Genomic DNA, 23,962 nt, shown 5'->3' on the forward strand with positions numbered 1-23,962 from the left:
AGAGGAGATGGTGTCTTTCGTGATTAGGCTGTGGTCCCCTTATTTCGCTTATGAAAACAGGAAATAGGGAAGGATGTGGACGCATTTCACAACAATGCTTATTGCGTATAGTAGCGAACGATGGTTGTGTTAACACGACAATGGAAGATGTTGTAAACTAGAATCTGTGAGACATTGACTTGTGGATAAGAACATTCCTAAAATTGACTGACTTGATCAAAATCCCAACCTAAACCCAATGTAACACATTTGGGAACAGTCAGAACATCGACTTCGCTCCAGCCCCAGCGTTCAACAACGTTACATCCCGTCGCTTTCTTTTACCATTCCTCCACAGACATTCAGATACCTCCTCGAAAATGTCTTCAGCCGAGTTCAAGCCTCTATAAACACGAAGAGTGGACGTATTCACATCAGTGACGACTAGTAGGTTTCCGGATACTTTTGATCACGTAGTGTATTAACAACAGACAGGTAACTTCTCTTTCAATTCAGTAAAATTTGCCATCTACCGTTGTTAGAGATTACTTTGGGATAGTGATAGTGCCTTTATCTTGGATGTGTTGCCAAAAGTATCATCCATTAATACAAGGGCATACACTGATGAGCCAAAGCATCATACCCATTTGTTTAATAGCCTGTTCATCCACTACGAAAACACACTACTGCAGCGATTCTGCTTAGTATGGAGTCTAGGCACGCAACTGGCGCCCGATATGTACTCCAATGTGTACAGATCAGGCACATTTGTTGGTCAAGACATCAATGTGAGTTCATTATAATGCCCCTCAAATCACTGTACCAAGTTTCTGACCTACCAAAACGGACAGTTATCCTGTTGGAAGAAGCCATCGCTATAGGGAGGACTGCAAGCATGAAGCGATGCAGATGGCCCGCAATAATGTTCATGTAGTTCACTGATAACGTGATGTCTTCGATTACCACCACAAATCCCGTGAAGGCCCAACTGAATGCACCTCAGAGCATGATCCTCACAGGCCCGCTTCTATGGCGTGGTGCACGTTTCGTGCAGTCATTCGCCTGGACGACGGAGTGTAAGGACCCAGCCATCGACTTGCTGCCAAGAAAAGTGATTCATTCGACAGGCGACACGTTTCTATTGATTCACGGTGAAAACTCAGTGATGCTCTGTCCACTGCATTCACAACTGTCCATGTCGTTGCGTCAACACACGAGCACGTAGGGGTCGTATAAAGTGGAGCTCGAAGTTCAACAAAGGCCTTTAAACGGTGTGCTCCGAAACACTTGAGCCTTCACCAACATTGTCGTCAGATCTGCCACAGATCGCTGCCTATCCTCTATTACACAGTGAGGAATCCTCGGACCTCTACGTTTTGTGATGAGGCGCGGTCGTCCAATATCATAAGGCCTATCGTTAATTCACCATCCTTCAATCTCTTTTCATATGTGCTCAAGACAGTAGTACGCCAATGGTGACCAGCTTAGGCGTTTAGAGATACTTGTTTCCAGGCGCAGCACCATAACAATGTGCCCTTTATCAAAACCGGTTAAATCAGTGGATTTCCGCATTTGCAGCCCGTATCTTCGCTGTAATGACTTGTCCATTCGTCTCTTTTCCGCTTACATATTTTCCTTACTGCGTCACGGTCCCGTAACAACACCAGAGGCGTTCAACCAAGCCGGCGGGAGTTGTCTCAATGTTTTGGCTCATGAGTGTATATGAAGACCGAACAAATTCTGGAACCATACTCTGTGATTATATTTTCGTTGCACATCTCTATCTCCACTAGGCAGTATGGCGTAGGGTCCTTCGTGTATTACTTTTACTTACTCCTCTACTGTTTCGGTAGCGAATGGTACGTGAAACAGTCAACCGTAGCTAGGCTTCCGTATATCGTAGAATGTATATATATGACTACACCATAAGTGGACTACGCCTGTCAGTATATACTAACCGATTTGTGGTCAAGAATCCTCGTTTCAACACCAGATCTGCTACATAGGGGAAAATAAACATTAAAGGCTTTCTCTCGCCCATGTACTTGGAGATACTAACCAATGTAGAAACATACTACTCCTAATAGAAATAATTATTTGTCTGCAAATGAAGTAAATACTGATGTAATGTTGTTCTCACCAATAAAAATATCTGCACTTGTACCCCAAACACCCCATATACATTAAAAAAACGAACCGACTCACCTTGAAGGAATTATCCAAATAGGACGGAAATCGGTAAATATTATGTAACCTTCAGACAGAGAAATGATACAATGTCAGAAAAATTGGATGACCTGTTCACGATAAAGAGCTTCACAAACTGAGCACGTCAACAACGCATTGGTTCATCTCTGCACTTATGGAGGCAGTTATTTGGCTTGTTAACAAAACGGGGCATAGAATATCGTTGACGTACCACTGAGCCGTAAGGATGCCGCAGATGAAGAAGAAGAACCGACACACCATGAAGGAATTAGCCAAATACGACGGAAATCGGTAAATTTTATGTAAACCTCCAGACAGACAAATGATTACAATGCCAGAAAAATTGGATGACCTGTTCAAGATAAAGAGCTTCACAAGCTGAGCAAGTCAGTATCGCGTTGGTTCATCTCTGGCGTTTATGCAAGCAGATATTCGGCTTGGCAACAAAACGTGGTATTGTAATCATGTGTCTGTCTGGACGCTTACATAAAATTTACCGATTTCCGTCCTATTTGGATAATTCCTTCATGGTGAGTCGGGGTTGACTGATGTGAAAATTACCGAACTATCAGTTTAATAACCGATGGCTGCAAAATACTAACTCGAATTCTTTACAGACGAATGGAAACACTGGTAGAAGCCGACCTCGGGGAAGATCAGTTTGGATTCCGTAGAAATGTTGGAACACGTGAGGCAATACTGACCCTACGACTTATCTTAGAAAATAGATTAAGGAAAGGCAAACCTGCGTTTCTAGCATTTGTAGACTTAGAGAAGCTTTTGGCAATGTTGAGTGGAATACTCTCTTTCAAATTCTGAAGGTGGCAGGGGTAAAATACAGGGAGCGAAAGGCTATTTACAATTAGTACAGAAACCGGATGGCAGTTATAAGAATAGAGGGGCATGAAAGAGAAGCAGTGGTTGGGAAGGGAGTGATACAGGGTTGTAGCCTATCCACGATGTTATTCAATGTGTATATTGAGCAAGCAGTAAAGGAAACGAAAGAAAAATTCGGAGTAGGTATTAAAATCCATGTAGAAGAATTAAAAACTTTGAGGTTCGCCGATGACATTGTAATTCTGTCAGAGACAGCAAAGGACTTGGAAGAGCAGTTGAACGGAATAGCCAGTGTCTTGAAAGGAGGATATAAAATGAACATCTACAAAAGCAAAACGAGGATAATGGAATGTAGTCCAATTAAATCGGGTGATGCTGCCGGAATTAGATTAGGAAATGAGACACTTAAAGTAGTAAAGGAGTTTTGCTATTTGGGGAGCAAAATAACTGATGATGTTCGAAGCAGAGAGGACATAAAATGTAGACTGGCAACGCCAAGGAAAGCGTTTCTGAAGAAGAGAAATTTGTTAACATCGAGTATTGATTAAAGCGTCAGGAAGTCGTTTCTGAAAGTATTTGTATGGAGAGTAGCCATGTATGGAAGTGAAACATGGACGATAACTAATTTGGCCAAGAAGAGAATAGAAGCTTTCGAAATGTGGTGCTACAGAAGAATGCTGAAGATTAGATGGGTAGATCATATAACTAATGAGGAGGTGTTGAATAGGATTGGGGAGAAGAGAAGTTTGTGGCACAACTTAACTAGAAGAAGGGATCGGTTGGTAGGACATGTTCTGAGGCATCAAGGGATCACAAATTTAGTATTGGAGGGCGGCGTGGAGGGTAAAAGTCGTAGAGGGAGACCAAGAGATGAGTACACTAAACAGATTCAGAAGGATGTAGGTTGCAGTAGGTACTGGGAGATGAAGAAGCTTGCACAGGATAGAGTAGCATGGAGAGCTGCATCAAACCAGTCTCAGGACTGAAGACCACGACAACAACAGTCTGTACGTGTACATCACATATTCCGATTTCCGTCGCATTCAGATAATTCCTTCGTGGTGCTTTGTTTTTGTTGCCTTACAGTGTGTATGTGGTTTGATTTTATCCAACAGAGATTGTTCGTGAAAGCCTACGACTGTAAAAACAAATTACAAATGTTTTGTTGACAGCCAACTGACAGTACATGCACCAAGCGTCGTCTTCCGCCAGCATTCTTCGGTGCTAGCATTTCGCTCGAATTTACTAGCACTGCGACTTTATTACTGGAAGAGCATCAAAGAAAAGTATACTCGAGGAACTTTCGACGTTGTCCAGTAGATAGTTTAGGAAAATTCAAATGGCTCTGACACTATGGGGCTTAACATCTGAGGTTACGAGTCCCCTAGAACTTAGATCTACTTAAACCTAATTAACCTAAGGACGTCACACACATCCATGCCCGAGGCAGGATTCGAACCTGCTGACAAAGGGCCAGGCCCAATTAGGAAATAGTTTTCAGGATCTGTCAATTATATAATACGTTCCATACTGCCGTGCAGTAACTGTAAATGTACACAAAAATTTGCATTACTGTAGCAATGTTTTCTGAGTTCTGACGTAATTTTCTGTACTTCACTTTCTTATAGTATATCACATCTGCATGATATATCGGTACAGAACTACCGTCCAAAACGCAAAAGTGCAAGAGCTCTCGCGTTTTAACGGTGGCATTGATTGCGCAATGGAACGATGCTGCGCTCGGAATTCCGCCCCTGTTAACTCTTACAAATGGAACCAGCCCATTCCAATCAAGGATTCCATACCCGCTGGGAAGAGCTGTTAATGAATCACATCTGCCACATGGAATGCTGCGGTGGAAAGTTACAAAGGGACAAAGGCATTACAAGGCGTGCGAATAACGCCCAAGCAGGGGTGGGCGTTTGATTCAGTCAAGGCTGCAGTGGAGAACATCGATGATGGAACGTTCTGAAAGAATGAATACAATGCAGGCGCGCCAATGTCACACGGAGATGTCTGTGCATAACAGGTTGCGAGACGCAACTGTAAGCCCCACAATAACAATGCACGAATGGTATTGATTTGTTTGAATGTACTTAAAATTTCAAATAAAGAAGAAAAGCTTTGTCAAAAAAACTGAATAGGTTTGTCATCGCCATTCATAACCGAAAGGAATGGTGAGAACTCCCATTTCTGTGAATGACTCCTGCTTTACTAAAATATTAATAGGGGCCAATGCGGAACGTATTTTTAGCTTAATACAGTAGGTGCGACTCACTAACAGTGTTTTCTTCTGCGGAATTATTGTTTCTTGCCCCTCGATCCATATGGGTTGGAGGTAAGCTGCCAGCAATACAAATAAACGATCCTTCGATTTTATAAAAAGATTTATTTCATGAGTGGTGTTAATATAAAATTAAACTGTTGATTTTGTCGTTTTCAATGAAAAATGGGAAGAACAGAGGGTAAAATAAAAGTAAAAAATAATTTAAAAGACGACGAAGACAGTACACGATCTCAAAAAGAAAGCACTTTAGTTTCAGTAAAAATTGAATGACCTGTACTGAGAAAAAAGTTGGCCGAAGGGAAACACTAGGAGTTCTGTACCGTTGCATGGTGTGGATATAATCATAGGGGTCGAGTGTGGGAGGATAAAAAGGGAGACTGGGGTGCAGGCATGACCATGGTATGAACAGGAAAGTGATAAAGATGGTTGGGGGGTGGGGGGGAAGGGGTAGTCCTAACGTCGATTGGGGAAGAATTATAATTTAAAGGATGGGTAAATATCGTAATGGATTCTGGGACAGAAAGACGGTAGCAGTTTCATTAGGAGATGATGTGAAGTGTGTATAGGTTTGGAGTTGTTGTAATGTGTGGGTATAGGCCAGGCAGCGTACCAGGGTTGAGGATCAGGGGGGAAGCAACAGGATTGTTGGAGTCGAATTTGCGGACAGTATAGGATGTGCGGGGGTCATAATTGAAGTCATAGTGTCCACAGGACACAACAACTGCACCAGTCTGTAGAGAAAAAGCAATAATGTACGTCACTTTATAATTGGATAACCAGTTTCGACTCATTTGTATGTCATCGTACATCATCCTCAGATCCGTTGCTTAATAAAATGGAAACTAAACAGGATACGACAGCACAAAGATGCTCTTATAGATGATACTTTCGGTTTTTTCTTTTCTTTTCTTTCTTTTTTTTTTTTTTTTTTTACCATACAAGTAGCAACAATTTACCCTCGTTGAAATTCGCTTAGCTCCGCAATGGTGCACTCGCAACTACACAGGAAACTGTTCTGACCCGACTGACACTTTGGGACGTAGAGTACAATGTGCGGGTGCTGTTCATGGCCAAATACAACAGCACAACGTGCAGGCTAGGCTAGTAACTTTATTTATGTACAAGCACGCATTTCTCGTGGTGTTTCCATATTTTTATTCAACCCCTGTACATCTTAATGAGTAGATTATAACACCGTTTTAAATTTTTAAATCCAGTCAATACGTTTATTAAAAATATCATAATCAAATTTCTTTGTTCCTGGATGCTGCCAGACAGACAACATGCAACTGGGATCGTGCACCATGCGCTGTATTAGCCCTTTAGTAACATACTGGGTGGTTATAATTAATGTACAGTTACACACAGATGTCGCACTGTAATTATCGTAAGGCAGCGAAATGTCATTTACCCTGCAAAAAGTTCAAATTTTGGGCACAAGGTGCAAATTTGGCGCTGTGAACGCAATAAACACAATTAGAAATGTTTTCATATGTAATACGTTAGGAATGGGACTAGAGCAGAAAAGGTCAAACAAGTGAGAAAGGCATTACGTTCATTCATTCATTCATTCGTTCATTTCGTATAGGCCATCTGTGGACCACGTTATTTCTACTGTCTTGCTTTACGTGTTCTGATGTTTGCCCAGTACTCCCACGTTCGTTCTCGGTGTTGCTCCTTCCTCTCTTGGGTCCAAGCCTTTCCTGTTTTTAGTTTTGGTTTTTCTTGGAAACCCTGCCACGCCATAAGCCTCTCCTTGAGTGGGACACGCTCCAAGATGTCATCATGGGCGCTCTCCACTTCTTTAAGACCTTTCTCCACCTCTGTGAACCAGGCCCATTTTCTTCTCCTGAAAGTAGGTGATCATACGATTGGTGAATCTTCCAGGGTTCATTCGGGTCATAAGTCCGTAAAACATAATCCTTTTCCGGTTGATCGGTTATCTTCTGTATGTGGGAATACAGTTCATGATAATGACGTCTTCCATATTCCCAATTCTCTTTGGTAGGATCTAAGATATTTCTCAAAATCTTCCTTTCCTTGGCCTTCAGTTTTTCTATTAGGCCTCTTTTGTTCATTACTAGGCATTCAGAAGTGTACAAGACCTCCGACGGATAACGCTGCAGTAATGCTTTACCTCTGCATTGAACTATACTGATCTTTTTTTGTAGATGTTTTTGGTTAAATGGAATGCCATTTCCATTTTGTTCACGCGTGATATGAAGGCTTCTTTCTCTGATAAAGTGGCTGTTACCCATTCCCGAGATACTTAAAATTTTCAGCTCGCTTAAATTTGCGTTTTCCCATTACAAGCTCCCTTGGTGGTGAATTTATGTTCGTTATCAACTTGGTTTTCTCAAATGAATTTTGGAGGACAGTCTTCTGTGATTGTACGCTAAGCTCATTAATCTGTCTCTAAGTTGTTTACATGGAATCAGAAAAGACCATCTGCAAAACCGAGACAATCGATTTCAAGATTTTGTTTCTTATAACCCAGCCTGACACAATTTTTAACTCCTTGGTTTTCCAGTTCCTTGCGTCACTCACGAATCACCTTCTCGAAGGCACAGTTGAAGAGCAGAGGTGACAGCCCTTTTCCTTGCCTCACTACAGTCTTTATTTCAAAAGCTTCTGATGTTTCTCCTCTAAATTTCACTTTTGGGGTTGTGTTGGTTAGTGTTTGCTCGAATATCGCTTTGGTCCTCTTGTCTCGGCCAAGTTCTTCTAGAACTCTGATTAGGGTATTACGATCAATCGAGTCGTATGCATTTTTGAAATCCACATAGGTCACAACAAAAGTTTTATACCTGAGGTTCAGGTACGAAAGGATGGATTTGAGGTTTATTATCTGTTCGACGCACGATCGCCCCTTCCTGAAACCTCCTTGATACGCTCCCAGCTGTGGGTCTAGCTGTTCTTCTGTTCTAGTTTGTAGAGCTTTCGACAGAACCTTATAGGTTGTTGATATGAGAGACATACCACGATAGTTATTTACATCTGTTCTGTAGCCTTTCTTATGAAGAGGATGAATTAGAGCAGAATTCCAACCATGTGGCAGCCTTTCAGTTTCCCAAATCAGGCTGACAATTTCTGTTAGTTTTTCTATTGCCTTATCCCCTGCGTACTTTCAAAGCTCAGCAAATATACGATCTCCCCCTGGTGCTTTGTTGTTTTTAAGCGAGTGAATGATTAGCTTGATTTCCTCTTTCGTGGGTGGTGATGAATTTGGGTGTACTTCTACATAGTTGGTAAAGGGAAATGTGGAGTTTGGAGGTTCACAATTCAGAAGAGCTGTAAAGTAATTCGCTAATATCTACGAGTTGACTTTATCATTGCGAACTAGCTTCCCGTTTGGAGCTTTGAAGTGTAGGCTCGGAGGATTGTACATGGTAAGAATTTCCTTAAAAATTCTATAGACGTTTCGTGTATTTCTCTTCAGGAAGTCTTGTTAAATTTGTGCCCACTGCATTTTCTCACATGTACGCTTCACTCCCCGTATGCAGCGTGTTTTCTAGCAACCAGAAAGTTAGTTTTGTTAGCCGCATTTCCCTTGGCATTCCATCTCTGCCACACATGCTGTCTTTGCTTCACTGCTGCCTCACAATCACTGTTCCACCAAGCATGCTTCTTCGGTTTCAGAAGCGGAACAGTTTCCTTTGCTGTTCTACATCTTCATATATACTCCGCTAGCCACCAAGCGGTGTGTGGCGGAGGGCACAATTCGCGCCAAAGTCATATTTCCCCCCTCTGTTCCACTCGCGGATCGCGCGAGGGAAAAACGACTGTCTGAACGCCTCAGTACGAGCTCTTATTTCCCTTATCTTTGAATGATGATCATTACGCGATGCCGGCCGTGGTGGTCTAGCGGTTCTAGGCGCTCAGTCCGGAGCCGCGCGACTGCTACGGTCGCAGGTTCGAATCCTGCCTCGGGCATGGATGTGTGTGATGTCCTTAGGTTAGTTATGTTTAAGTAGTTCTAAGTTATAGGGGACTTATGACCACAGATGTTAAGTCCCATAGTGCTCAGAGCCATTTGAACCACTATGCGATTTGAAAGTTGGTGGTAATAACATATGCTCTACATCCTCGGTGAAAATCGGATTTCGGAATTTAGTGAGCAGACTCTTCTGTTTAGCGCGTCGTCTATCTGCAAGTGTGTCCCGCTTCAAACTTTCTATGAGATTTGTAACGCTCTCGTGATGGCTAAATGTACCGGTCACGAATCTTGCCGCTCTTCTTTGAACCTTCTCAATCTCTAAAATCAGACCCAACTGGTAAGGGTCCCATACACACGAACAGTACTCTAAGACTGGACGAACTAACGTATTGTAAGCTATTTCCTTCGTTGAAGGACTGCATCGCTTCAGGATGCTACCAATAAACCGCAATCTAGAGTTCGCCTTACCCGTTACTTGTGTAATCAGATCATTCCATTTGAGATCATTTCAAATAGTCACACCCTGGGGCACACCTGAAGTTACTCTTGTTTCTTTTGAAGTTACCACGTTCAGAACGACATACTGCTCCCTGTCTGTTAGAAAACTTTCTATCTATTTATTTTGTACTCATACATTAATGGGGATTTTCGCCTTGTTATACGCAGTAGGTTACACTTACTAATATTGAGAGATAACTGCCAGTCATTACACCACACAATTATTTTCTGCAAATCCTCATTGATTTTTTCACAAGTTTCGTGTGATACTACTTTCCTGTAAACTACAGCATCATCGGCGAACAGTCTAGGGCCGCTGTCAATACCATCAACCAGATCGTTTATGTAAATCGTAAAAAGCAGAGGACCTATTACGCTGCCCTGGGGCACACCTGAAGTTACTCTTGTTTCTGTTGAAGTTACTCCGTTCAGGACGATATACTGCTCCCTGTCTGTTAGAAAACTTTCTATCCAACCGCACATGTCATTGGATAGACCGTAAGCGCGCACTTTTGTAGCAAACGACAGTGCGGAACTGAGTCGAACGCCTTTCGAAAGTTGAGAAACGTGGCATCAACCTGGGAGCCGGTATCTAGAGCCTGTTGTATATCATGCACAAAGAGGGCCAGCTGTGTCTCGCATGACCGCTGTTTCCTAAAACTGTGCTGGTTTCTGCAGATGAACTTCTCTGTTCTGACTAGGGCTTGTTGCAACTCTTCCCAGCACACTGGACATTAGTTTTTCCTTGTCAAATCTGTTAACGTTCATTTTATTATTAATCTTCACTTTCACAATTTGTTGAATATGAGCACTGGAGACGTTTAGGATATGCTGTACAGAGCCTCAGACTCGGTGGCCAAAATTGGAACTCTTTTTCTCCAGCTTAAATCGGTTCCGTATTAACCGCATTGGCAAATATACCAAGTTTTGCTGCCATAAGAAAATTACAGCCCACGCTGAGTATCTGTGAGCAGCTGCACTCAGTTACAACCACCAGGTAAATGGAACTGAGGATGAACTAAAAATGTTCGAAACCAATTGCTCAGAAAAAACAAAAAAGCTACCTACGTAGTGTTTGTTGTTCTTCACGTGTACGAAGTATTGAATGATTGAGGAGAAGTAGGAATTTGATTAAATACACTACTGGCCATTAAAATTGCTACACCAAGAAGAAATGCAAATGATAAACGGGTATTCATTGGACAAGTATATTATACTAGAACTGACATGTGATTACATTTTCACGCAATTTAGGTACATAGATCCCGAGAAATCAGTACCCAGAACAACCACCTCTGGCCGTAATAACAGCCTTGATGCGACTGGGGATTGAGTCAAACAGAGCTTGGATGGCGTGTACAGGTACAGCTATCCATGCAGTTTCAACGCGATACCACAGTTCATCAAGTTTAGTGACTGGAGTATTGTGACCAGCCAGTTGCTCGGCCACCATTGACCAGACGTTTTCAATTCGTGAGAGATCTGGAGAATCTGCTGGCCAGGGCAGCAGTCGAACATTTTCTGTATCCAGAAAGGCCCGTACAGGACCTGCAACATGCGGTCATGCAATATCCTGATGAAATGTAGGGTTTCGCAGGGATCGAATGAAGGGTAGAGCCACGGGTCGTGACACATCTGGAATGTAACGTCCACTGTTCAAAGTGCCGTCAATGCGAACAAGAGGTGACCGAGACGTGTAACTAATGACACCCCATACCAATACGCCGGGTGATACACCAGTATGGAGATGAGGAATGCACGCTTCCAATGTGCGTTCACCGCGATGTCGCCAAACACGGATGCGACCATCATGTTGCTGTAAACAGAACATGGATACATCTGAAAAAATGACGTTTTTCCATTCGTGCACCCAGGTTCGTCGTTCAGTACACCATCGCAGGCGCTCCTGTCTGTGATGCAGCGTCAAGGGTCACCACAGCCATGGTCTCCGAGCTGGTAGTCCATGCTGCTGGAAACGTCGTCTAACTGTTCGTGCAGATGGTTGTTGTCTTGCAAACGTCCCCATCTGTTGACTCAGGGATCGAGACGTGGCTGCACGATCCGTTACAGCCATACGGATAAGATGCCTGTCATCTCGACTGCTAGTGATACGAGGCCGTTGGGATCCGTTACGGCGTTCCGTATTACCCTGCTGAACCCACCGATTCCATATTCAGCTAACAGTCATTGGATCTCGACCAACGCGAGCAGCAATGTCGCGATACGATAAACCGCAATCGCGATAGGCTACAATCCGACCGTTTTTTAAGTCGGGAACGTGATTGTACGCATTTCTCCTCCTTACACGAGGCATCACAACAACGTTTCACCAGGCAACGCCGGTCAACTGCTGTTTGTGTATGAGAAATCGGTTGGAAACTTTCCTCATGCCAGCACGTTGTAAGTATCGCCGCCGGCGCCAACCTTGTGTGGACGCTCCGAAAAGCTAATCATTTGCATATCACAGCATCTTCTTCCTGTCGGTTAAATTTCGCGTCTGTAGCACGTCATCTTCGTGATGTAGCAGTTTTAATGGCCAGTAGTGTAGTATACGATTCACGTGGGAAAACGTAAAATGACATGGATAGCTGAGCGGTGGCCATGGCGTTCAAGGATTTGGGGGAGGGGTGTGTAACGTTGTTATTATTTTAGTAATTGCGTTGAACACGGCTCATGTGTACAGTGGTGCGCCCGCCTGCTTGCAGATCTCCGACTGGCGGTTCCCGTACAAGCGCAGCTTCCACCCGGTGTGCCTGCACGACGCCCGCGAGCGCCGCTCTGTGCGCCTGCGCAACTGCGAGGAGGGAGCCGCCCCCGGCACCGAGCGCTACGAGTTCCTCGAGGCCGTCTCCTGCCGGTGCGCCATCTGCCGCTCCTCCGAGGCCAGCTGCGAGGGGCTGCGCTACCGCGGCCAGCGTTCCGGCCCTTTCAAAGCGCTCGGCCGCCGGTAGAGGCGAAGCAGTTCACGCCAACCTAACTGTCGCGTTGCCAGCCATCCACTCCACGTGTACAAAACTTCGTACTAACGATGGTTTACCCACCCTTCTGTTCTCCTTTCAAAGTTCCGTACAGGCTCATCTACCCTAGCAATTCAAAATAAATGTTCTGAGGTGTTTCAATTTTTTCAGTGATCTAGGTTTTCATCAACTATATACTAATGTTTTTAAACATACGTCTCTCTTCGGCCTTTCCAAGGAGACTAATACAGCTCTCTGGTCTGCTATGAGCTCACATTGTTTCAGTCCCCTAAAGAGGCTACCATCTGTAGGCAACTCGATCTCTGCTCCATAAGAAAAGCATGGACACCTGCATTTCCTACTTTCCAACAGTAACCACCACTAACTGCCTAATGGAGGCAAAGAGATATATTGTGGACTTTACACAACATGATCTGGTGGCAAACCCAAGAGCCATGTATTCTTACACCTTTTCGGTTCTGTTGGCTTATGTACAGAGTACAGATAGTATCTGGGGCATCACACTAAATTTCTATTCCCTTTAATACGTAACCTACTTTGAACTACTTTCTCACAAAATGCATTATTTCTGTCAAAAAGACCCAACCGTGGTGGATGGCTACAAACTGACACGATCTCTCACCATTTATGCCAAAGATTACTTTCAGTATTACCTTAGCTATAAATCATTTTTACTATCTGCCTCTGGTAATTAGTCTAAGTATGTATAATTTGTTCGTTCCTAATGAAGACGCTGAACCGTAAAATCCGTGTGTAACTGTCATTATGAATTGTACAATTCTTTATGGGTTTTTGTTGAGTTATTGAGTATACCTCACAGTACCCCAGATTCACTTACTGCCTCTGTTGCCAAATTAAGTTCGATTTCTCACTGTTTTTTTTCTTTTTGTTTAACAATAAACTCTTAATGAAAGAACTCTAAGTTACTTAGCTGTCCATAAATACTGTCTTATGTATTCAAATTGTACGTCAACATTGTTACGTTACATATACAATTTATCATTCCTGAAAAGTATCAATTGAAAACTGTTCAAATATAATTTACCACAAACCGCATTACGCTTAAAAATATTACCAATAATTTGGAGCATAATTTAAAATCTCAGCTTCAGATTGCTCTGAAGGAGACGGGTGATTTCAGAATTCTTTTCCTGAATCTTTGCTGTAGCATATAGTACAAATGAGAAATAGTACAATTGACTCTCTTACTTTTATGCTGAACAAAACTTTTATCTATGTCTGCTGTGTATTAGTTATCTCAACTGCTGTTCTTTTCTTGTATGTTTATTGCCATATATTTTCACTGAATGTTTAGTATAGAAACTAGTTTCAATTCATGTAGAATATCGTGTTATCGTGTTATCTGATTAGAATAAATAAATGTTTATAGTATTACTGGATGTTTAAATATTATTATTCTTTAACCTCATTGTACTACCCTGCAAAATTACATGTACAGTGGAGTACTGTTTATAGCATATGGTTAAAAACGATATTTTTCAATCTACTCCACGTTGTTTCCTGTACAACAACCGTCGATACAACTAAACTTTACCGATCCGTCTCCTTCCATGTCCCCGGAAGGTATGTTGACAGTAACCTTTCAAAAACTTTTCGTGTCCACCGCTGATGCTTTTACTAATCGATTTTCTTCAGAATAAGCAATGACGCAAGCTATTTGAAGAGTCTTCAAAAAAAGAAGAAATATTATGTATGGGCTGAGCGCCGAAGTGCACATCTGTAAGAGGATTCCGCCAACTTCCTTTGTTCGGATTTTAAAATCCTCGGCGACCTGGAGCAACAGGAACAGACGCGCTTCTTCTGTAGCAAACTGATTTTTCAGAACATCGTTTAGAGGGAAGAATCACACCGTGTATTTGCCACCTTAAGTTGAGAAATGTGTGACGCATCACGTTATACAACATTTCAGTCTTGTGCCTTACTCAATTTTTTTTATTCCATACAGTCATGATTAACTATTCTAAATATTTCTGTAAAAATATACTAAACACAGCCTAACGTGATGCGAAAGTAACACAGATGTGTGTGGAAATATTTTAAATACATTGCAAAGATACACTAAATCACTAACGTCACCAAGCAGGGCTACAAAAGCTATCGGACTGTTCGTGACTGACTTTGGTAAAGAGAAGGAAGGGATAAAATCACCTAACCATTCACACGCAGAAACGTAATAAATATCCTCCAAAAATGAGAAAATAAATAAAGGACTCTTGCAAGAAGCACTTTGCACGAAATATAATCATGCTTAGAACAAACAATAGGACACTGTACTCACTGTAAATATGACGCTTTATTATCAACGCTTGTAGCGTCCACGACGTACCGGACATTGAGAATTAAAGAAGAGCATACTGAAAAAAAACACAATCTTTCTCTCCCAATGATGTTAGATTCAAACAACAATTATGCGGTTACGATCCATAGCTATGATGGAGATCATTGCTTAATAATTCCCGAACTACTGAAGTGCAAAGTGCTAGGTTGACTCACAAGTTCGTTAGCTTTTCGTTACCGAGCAGCCACAAAGAACTCCTGGGAACACACCTCCCCACGTCACAGGTACGACAGAGAGGTTTCCGGCCTTTGTGCCTACACACTTCACACGTAAGATCGTGCACAATACAAGGCGTGTCCAGAAAGTAAGTTCCGATCAGTCGCGAAATGGAAACAACATTGAAAATCAGAAATGTTTTATTTGCGACAGTTGGATCCACCTTCCTGCTACTTCTCTACATAATCGCCACTCCAGGTAGAACATCTGTCGCACCGTTATACCAACTTTCCAATACCCTCGTCATAGAAGGCAGGCGCCTGTACTTCCCGCCAATTCTCTACACTCATTTATAGCTCGTTGCCTGTGCGAAAATGTTGTCTTCATAGCCAGTAGTTAATGTGACCAGAGATGAAACACAGGGGGAACCAATTAAAGGCTGTAGTGCGGGTGATCAAACACTTTCCATCGAAAACGCTGCAGGAGCATTTTCATTGTCCCTGCAGATTTTAACCGAGAATTATCACGAAGTAAGTACAGTTCTGTAATGTGGGCTGCATAACATCAGGCGAAATCTCTCACCAAGACCTCATACTTGGCGAGAGACACTATTTTCTACGCATCTTTATGTGCACCCTATGCACTCAGAACTGAAAAGAGAGAAGTGATGCAAGCTTCAGGGATACTAGAGACACTGTCGAACACATATGTCCAAAGATTTAATTGATTTTCACACTGGTTTCCGTTTCTTGACCGATCGGAACTTACTTTCCGAATATCCCTCGTACGAGGGCGAGTAAAATGAAAACCTTAAACATTTTTTTAAATATTATTTATTGTGGAAAAGTGGTACAAAGCTGTATCACTTTTCAGCATAATCTCCCCCGCGCTCAATGCAAGTCCTCCAGCGCTTACAAAGTGCATAAATTCCTTCAGAAAAAAATTCTTTTGGTAGTCCGTGGAACCACTCATGCACCGCGTGGCGTACCTCTTCATCACAACGGAACTTCTTCCCTCCCATTTTGAGTGGTCCAAACATATGGAAATCACTAGGGGCAAGGTCTGGTGAATATGGTGGATGAGGAAGACACTCAAAATGCACGTCTGTGATTGTTGCAACTGTTCTACGGGCAGTGTGGGGCCTTGCATTGTCATGTTGCAAAAGGACACCTGCTGACAGCAATCCACGTCGCTTTGATTTGATTGCAGGCCGCAGATGATTTTTTAGGAGATCTGTGTATGATGCGCTGGTGACAGTGGTCCCTCTAGGCATGTAATGCTCCAAAATGACGCCTTTTTCGCCCCAAAAGAGAGTCAGCATAACCTTCCCTGCTGATGGTTCAGTTCGAAACGTCTTTGGTTTTGGTGATGAGGAATGGCGCCATTCCTTGCTCGCTCTCATAGTTTCCGGTTGGTGGAAGTGAACCCAGGTTTCGTCCCCAGTAACGATTCTTGCAAGGAAGCCATCACCTTTTCGTTCAAAGCGCCGAAGAAGTTCTTCACAAGCATCAACACGTCGTTCTCTCATTTCAGTAGTCAGCTGCCGTGGTACCCATCTTGCAGATACTTTGTGAAACTGGAGCACATCATGCACAATGTGGTGTGCTGATCCATGACTAATCTGCAAACATGCTGCAACGTCATTTAGTGTCACTCGGCGGTTTTTCTTCACTATGGCTTCAACTGCTGCACTGTTCTGTGAAGTCACAACTCGTTGTATCTTCCACTGAAGTCACACCATTTGCGAACTTCCTACTCCATTTGTAGACTTGCTGCTGTGACAAACATGCATCACCGTACTGAACCTTCATTCGTCGATGAATTTCAATAGGTTTCACACCTTCACTACGCAAAAACCGAATAACAGAACGCTGTTCTTCCCTGGTGCAAGTCGCAAGTGGGGCGGCCATATTTGTACTGATACTGCGACGGTATGTGTGCATCTGCACTATGTTGCCACCTAGAGGCCATTCTGCACGCTATTTGTAGCATGCGTACCAACCTACAGGATAACGGCGCCTAATTTCGATTTGTTATTACCAATTTAAGTTTTTCATTTGACTCACCCTCGTATAACTAAATCAGGCTGATCGTTTTTGTAAACAAACTGTATATTTCCTGCAGTATACACCATTATTGTAGAAATTCTTCCACAATGTTGGTGTTTTCAGGTTGATGAACTCTTTGAGGTTCAGCCTGCAGTCCTCCAAGGAGCTGAGGCGTTTGCCATTCAGGAAATTCTGCAGGGAACGGAACAGATGAAAGTCGGATGGAGCAATATCTGGCAAAAGGGGGTTTTGGGATAACAGATCCCACTCAAATGAACGCAATTTTTGACAGGTAGCCATAGAGGTATGTGGTCTGGCGTTGTTGTGGTGAAAGGCGACATCGTGTCCAAAAACCGGTCGACTCATCAGTGGCTGCCTTGAGACGATCCAACTGCGAACAATGGTCTTGGAAATGATAGTCTCATTCGGAAGAAGTCAGTAATACAAGACGCCGTGGCAATCTCACCACATGCATGGCAGATCATTTCTCGGAAGCAGTCTAGGTTTAGGAACCGATACTGGTGGTTGCCCTGCCTTGCGTCACGAATTACTGTTGCGGATGTTGTTTTACACGTCCTGCTTCTTAGCTCCAGTTGCGTCAGCTTTCATAGCTGAGTGGTCAGCGCGGTAGAATGCCATGCACGATTCCCGGTCGAGTCGAAAATTTTTTCCACTTAGGGACTGGGTGTTGTGTTGTCTTCATCATCATTTCACCCCCATCGACATGCAAGTCGCTGAAGATGCGTCAACTCAAAAGACTTACACCAGGCGGCCGGTCTACACACGACATTTCATCCGTAGCCGCCAGCCATTCGAGAAACGGAGATTTCTGACTGTGTCTGATAAGGACTCACAGATGGGCACATGCTGAATCGAATTAGCTTCACTCACTTCATGAGGAATCCATACGAAAATTTACGTGACTCAGCTTCTTCAAGTTGGTGGCTGCAGTAGCATGGGAAAAATTTAGCTCCAATGTCAACACCATCGTTTTTATTTTTGGATTGTTGACTGTCACGTCATTAAGGCGTTTCACGTCCGTAACTATTCAGATCGAGGTTTGTCCGTTAGGGCGAAATTCCCAATTCGAAATCGACGAAACCACTTTTTACGTGCTCGAGCCGTTACTGTAACGTCCCTGTACACAGCACAAATCTTCTGCCTGCATTGTGAGAAGCTATTCCCTTCAAGGTAGTAAAACAGCATAAGATGTTGGAAATGTTCCTTCTTGCATTTGACAGCTTGTAAACGTACGATCACGCTGTTCTACCCAATGCAATAGCTGTAATTACACAAATACACACTAAATAAGGCTAGCAGCAAATAGCTGTGTGGTGCAAAAAAATTTTTAATGAAATCAGTGCTTACCAGTTTAGTACGTGCTAGTATATATTCTGTGTCAAATACATTGCTCATAAATATTCCTTACATATTATTGGTTAAGATTCCAGAACAGTGAAACTAAAGAGATAGGTAGAAAATAAGATACGCAACAGTAAGAATGTGGAACAATATAGTAACCACTGATTAATATAAATGCCTAAGGGGTAAAATAAGAAATGGTCGGAAAAAGACAAATAAATTACACTAATAAGAAATAAGGTAACTGCCTGTTATTAAGTATAATTCTCTGGATAAGTATACATGAAATGGCACCAACACAAGATAACAGTAGTTAGGAGTACCATTACATATAATTCAGTAGGTTCGACAGAGAAACGGTAACTAAATTCAAAATCAGTAACTGAAGAAATGGATTTCCGAATCCGTTCTGCTGTGATAAGGATGGAAAAAATAGCAAGCTAAATAATGAGAGACGTAATTCATTGTGAAAATTAAATTATCAATTTATTCAGCAGAGATATCTACAATGGTGCCGCCTTGTCAAAAGCAAAAACGCTTCCAGTGTGTAATGGTTTGGATACTGAAAGCAAGAATCAAAAAGAGGTGACTATCCAGTATTTGGATGCAAGGAAATTCAGTCATTAATGACTGAGAAAAATACTAAAACGTTACAGAGGTTCGAGAACAGAGGAGATAACGAATTAAAGACACTTCGTAATCATAGCAGCTGGTAAAATGTTCAAACATTGTTTGTTATAACGGAAATTATGTGGAATTTGTTTGGATGTATTAAAAATTTTAAGTTTGTTTGTAATTTGAACTCTTAAGATTGCTCTAGATGTTATAAGAGGCCGATAAAACGGCGCCGCTGTTGAAAGCGGGAGTCCAGCTGTTACCAACATATTCATGTCTGTAATCTTCCCTTTTGTATTTATACGTGGTTGTAGGTCACTTTGCTACCAATAACTGCATCTGCTAAACTTACCGCAGCGACTGGTAAAGCTAATTTACTCACGCCAACTCTACTCAACTGTGCGGCACGGACTGAATTAATCTGGGACGGAATTTCGCGCTGTTGGTGCCAACCTTAGACCAAGGACATGTATAGAGCGCTGACGTCCCTATCTCAGATGTGTTAGTGTTGGGAACCAACATCTATGTCACGTAACTTGCTGAATAAAGCTGGGTCACTGTCGGTACACATTATGCCAAGTGGAATTGACAAAATATTTTTCAGATGAAGCTGAAACCAAGCACTGATTTTAACAATCGGGTGAATCTCTCGAATTAACATAATAGCGGATAAAGTTCCAATATTGTTGTGACGGTTCCACCAGGTCAAACCATAACGAACGAAACTTTAAAGATTGTACTTACAGTTTCATCTCTTTATACGGTGTTACAAGCTATGTTTTCTTCAGTGAGTGCATTGTTTTAGTGCGTCATTTAGTTCACCTGTTCCTTAGGACTGTAATGTAAACTATGAGTTTGGTGAATTTTCTTTACACTTTTGGAAGTTATTACATACTGTAGTATCCATCACCTCATACCAACGAAACGCACCACACACTTACATTTACAATGGAGATGATGCTTCTTGAATTTTTCTTTGAACCTGTGGTTTCCGCTTTTTCTTTTGGTTCCTAAATGCGGAGGAAATCAAAAACAAAATCGATTTTACAGAATATGATTTTAGTTCCTTCCATACTAAAAGCCTCAAGTGACACAGACTTCAGGCAAAAAATACTTGCTGCATGGCTTTTTCTGGTCGTTTCGAATAACATTTGCAAGGGAAGGCTCCAAATGTTCCTTCACATTTCATCAATGGGAAAACTGTTGCCACTACTGATATTATGGAGAAGTTACGAACGTTATAGAATGAATAGCAAGAAAACAGTGCAGTTAATACTCCATAGATTTCTGTACATAATTTACGAGACACATGCATCAAGATTTTTATAATTTAGTTTGAAATATTTATACTCAAACAAACACCATGAAACAGGAAACCATTTTCACGTGCTCAGTAATCATACAACTCCTTATCTTCAGCCTATAAATAATTTATTCTATTTGGAAGTCTTTACACAATTTTTGAATTGCAAAAGTTTTATCCATGGAACGAAATATCGCAAATCAAACGCTGCACAAGATTTCATTATTCCATAAAAAAATCGTTTACTAAAGATACTACAGTAAAGAAAAATGAATGATAGTTCAGTAAGCCACCTGTTGATGAATTCCACTTTTCATCTGATCAAGATGTTCGTCTCAGCATAATGACGGCATGTTCTGTCTGTATATTTATAGTCTAAGATGGCAGGTATTAGGAATTGTTAAGAAAATAATAGTCTCTGGATGATCATCCTCTGAGTTTAACACAAGTTTTTACCCTGGATGATCAAAAAGATATTTACATACAACATTAAGGATACTGGGTACTTTTCTGGCTCAATATTATGTAAAAATCAACACCTATTTCTTTCAGGCACTGTTTATAATGTATATGTTTTACAGATTTATGTTGATATCAAGTAAAGCAGCACACTTTCTAAGCAAATTAGAAGCGTTTTGAATATTTTTAAGCTACTTACGGTTATTAAAAATTACAAAGAAATTGATGCAATTTTTCCAAAATGCTTCCCTAAATTGAGGTACCATTTAATCCATGTTATACATTTTATGGAGACATAACCAGACATGCATGACATGATGCCTCAGGTACTAAAACAATTTAATTCCACCTAATTTGTATATTACAAGTATAAAAAATATCATCTTACATTTCAATTTTTACAATTTTTTTCTACAATTTAGTTGATTCTGCAATAAAGCTTATGTCTATTACATAAGTACGGACTATTGTAAGTTACAGAAAAAAATTAGACGAATGCTTTATAAACTTTAGGAAATATTTGTACCTGGATTCTGAAAAATACAACTTGTGGGAAATTGCGAATGAAGATATGAGTCCAATTAAACTGTGCCTCAAAACATTCCTGAAGCATAGTCTTCAGCCTGCAGCATTTCTTCATTTTTAAGCTTCATCTTAGCATTCCTTTTAGCACTTCTTGCTTCTTTGGTAACTTGAAGAGCGAATCTTTCAGCTGTCACACGGAAACAATTGATCTTCCATATTACAGCCACATTTTATGCCTAAATTTCTCAGGACTTCCAACCTTCTTCCTATCACTCCATCACTGAAACATATCACTGCAGCTAGTACACCAACTTTTAACGTATTTAGTCCTACAAAAACATTCTCAGGTTATCTTTTCCATATGAAATTGCTGAAACTTTCATTTGTATTCTGAGTGCCAAAATGAAGACATTTACTAAGTAAAACAGGTCACTCATGTCTCTAAAAATTGGTTTTATTTCATTCATAGCAGACTCAGGAAGATAGTGCTTATGATAGTATATTTGATAACTTTCGTTTGCTTTTCGGTAACCACACCAAGAATCTGCTCCTTTAGGGCAAAGTCCATGACAAGGTGGTCAAGTGTAGACAACTGATGAAAGGCGGTGGCCCATACGACTTTTCTCATTGCTGTAACATTATTCAGAGGTGCAGTTCGTCTAATTGCCAGTCCATAATAACTCTGAAGAAGGTCTATTTCAGTTTCTGTCAATCTTCCTCGGCCAGTCAGAGATTTTCCATCAGACAGCAACTTCCCTTTCATTTCTCTTCATAGCTTCCTCAATCTAGCACCCATTCCCTTTGGCACATGTCCACAACACTCCAGTTTTGTTACCTAGGTATCACCATAAACATTTAACTCATTAATTTTATTGAAAGCTTTCGAGTCCCCATCACCTAGGTACTTCATATATCTAACGTTATAAACGGGCAGCTTTCGAGTCCCCATCACCTAGGTACTTCATATATCTAACGTTATAAACGGGCACCGACCTCTGATATATTTTTAGAGCTCCATCATACTCCATACCTCCACTATAACCATTATAATCTCCTTCGGTGTTACCATGACAGATGTAGCAGTACTTAGATAGGCACTCAACATCAACAACTTTTCCATTCTCCAGACAAGTAGGGCTTACAACATCATTCAAGGAACGATGTCCTCGACGTTGTCATGTCCCATCAAATGCAACAGCAATGTCCCAGGTTCCACTAATAACTACAATTTCTTCTACTGCACGTTTCATAGATGCTTTAGACACAATCTTCAAGGCACCTAAAAGTATTTTTATGTTATGTTAGCAGAATCTTCCGTCGGTTCTTGGTGGAAGAACATTATAATAAATGAAAAGCACCAGTTTGCTTTTGTTCTACAGTATTACTTTTATTGTTAATCGGTTTTCGGCTTACGTACTTGCTGAATCTACTGGGAGGAGAAGGAAGGTACATCAAACCACAAAACGTTTGAGCAGCCTTTTTTCCTTTTCCTATTGCACACATTGCATACACTGACTTCAAATGTACATCATATGAATTATGCATATGTTCGAAGTAATTTTCAAGGCAGATTTATTGTAGGATCCACACAGAACAACTAATTTTGACGCTAAATCCTTCCTGCTACTTTGTTCTTCAGTTATTTCCAGCCAGCCTACACCATCACATTGTTTACATTTCACCACTTCTCTTATAAAAAGAAGATGAGATTCCCACATCAACAACAACAAATTCACTACAAAGAGCGTCACTGTTAACCCAAAAATTTGAATCACCAGGAGGCGTGCCATGTTGGAGTTTCTTTCCTGAAGAACTGATACATAGGTTACTCTCAACAATGTGGTTTGGTTTGTTTGTGAACTGGTTACCACGGAATTTCCATCTATCGAATTTCTTGATGCGTGGCATAGTTCGTATTTATTGCACACTAAAGTACATGTACATCCACAAATATATTAGTACTTGGGCGACAAACATTCAGAAACACGTGAATAAACTGCTTCAGCGAAACAAAAGTATATACTAGCAAAGATAATCATTTACAGACACTAGAAACCTGCACTGTTACCAACGTATACAATGTACCATACGTATAATCACTGGAAACAGTAAGTTCACAGTTCTTTTCGAAATAATACTGGTTTCTGTAAAAGAAATAAACGGGGCGTGGCGGCATACATGACTGTAACTTTAAAATTTTGTATATAGCTAATTTTTCATTTGAAACCCTGTAATGTATATATCAATGTAATCAGGGAAGACTAGAAAATTTGATAAAGTCATAAAAATTAGATTTTTCCACCATTTATAAGTACCCTGTGTCCTTCAATGGTAAAGGCAAGAACTGTGGCACAGCTCGTGACCAGGCTACTGATCTGGCTGTCGGGACAGCAGACTTTCTTAAGCATTGG

At 41.4% G+C, this 23,962-nt stretch overlaps 1 protein-coding gene across 1 annotated transcript in view; it reads left to right on the forward strand.

Moving 5' to 3' along the window:
* LOC124803007 (thyrostimulin beta-5 subunit) overlaps positions 1–14,119 on the forward strand; it is an 81,375-nt gene extending 67,256 nt beyond the window's left edge. The window contains exon 2 of the mRNA XM_047264114.1: positions 12,452–14,119. Coding sequence (XP_047120070.1) covers positions 12,452–12,697 — 246 coding nt within the window. The 3' untranslated portion in view covers positions 12,698–14,119. The remainder of the gene's footprint in view (positions 1–12,451) is intronic.
* The last annotated feature ends 9,843 nt before the right edge of the window (positions 14,120–23,962 follow it).

Source organism: Schistocerca piceifrons, chromosome 6 (assembly GCF_021461385.2).
Source record: "Schistocerca piceifrons isolate TAMUIC-IGC-003096 chromosome 6, iqSchPice1.1, whole genome shotgun sequence".
Taxonomy (NCBI): Eukaryota; Metazoa; Arthropoda; class Insecta; order Orthoptera; family Acrididae; genus Schistocerca; species Schistocerca piceifrons.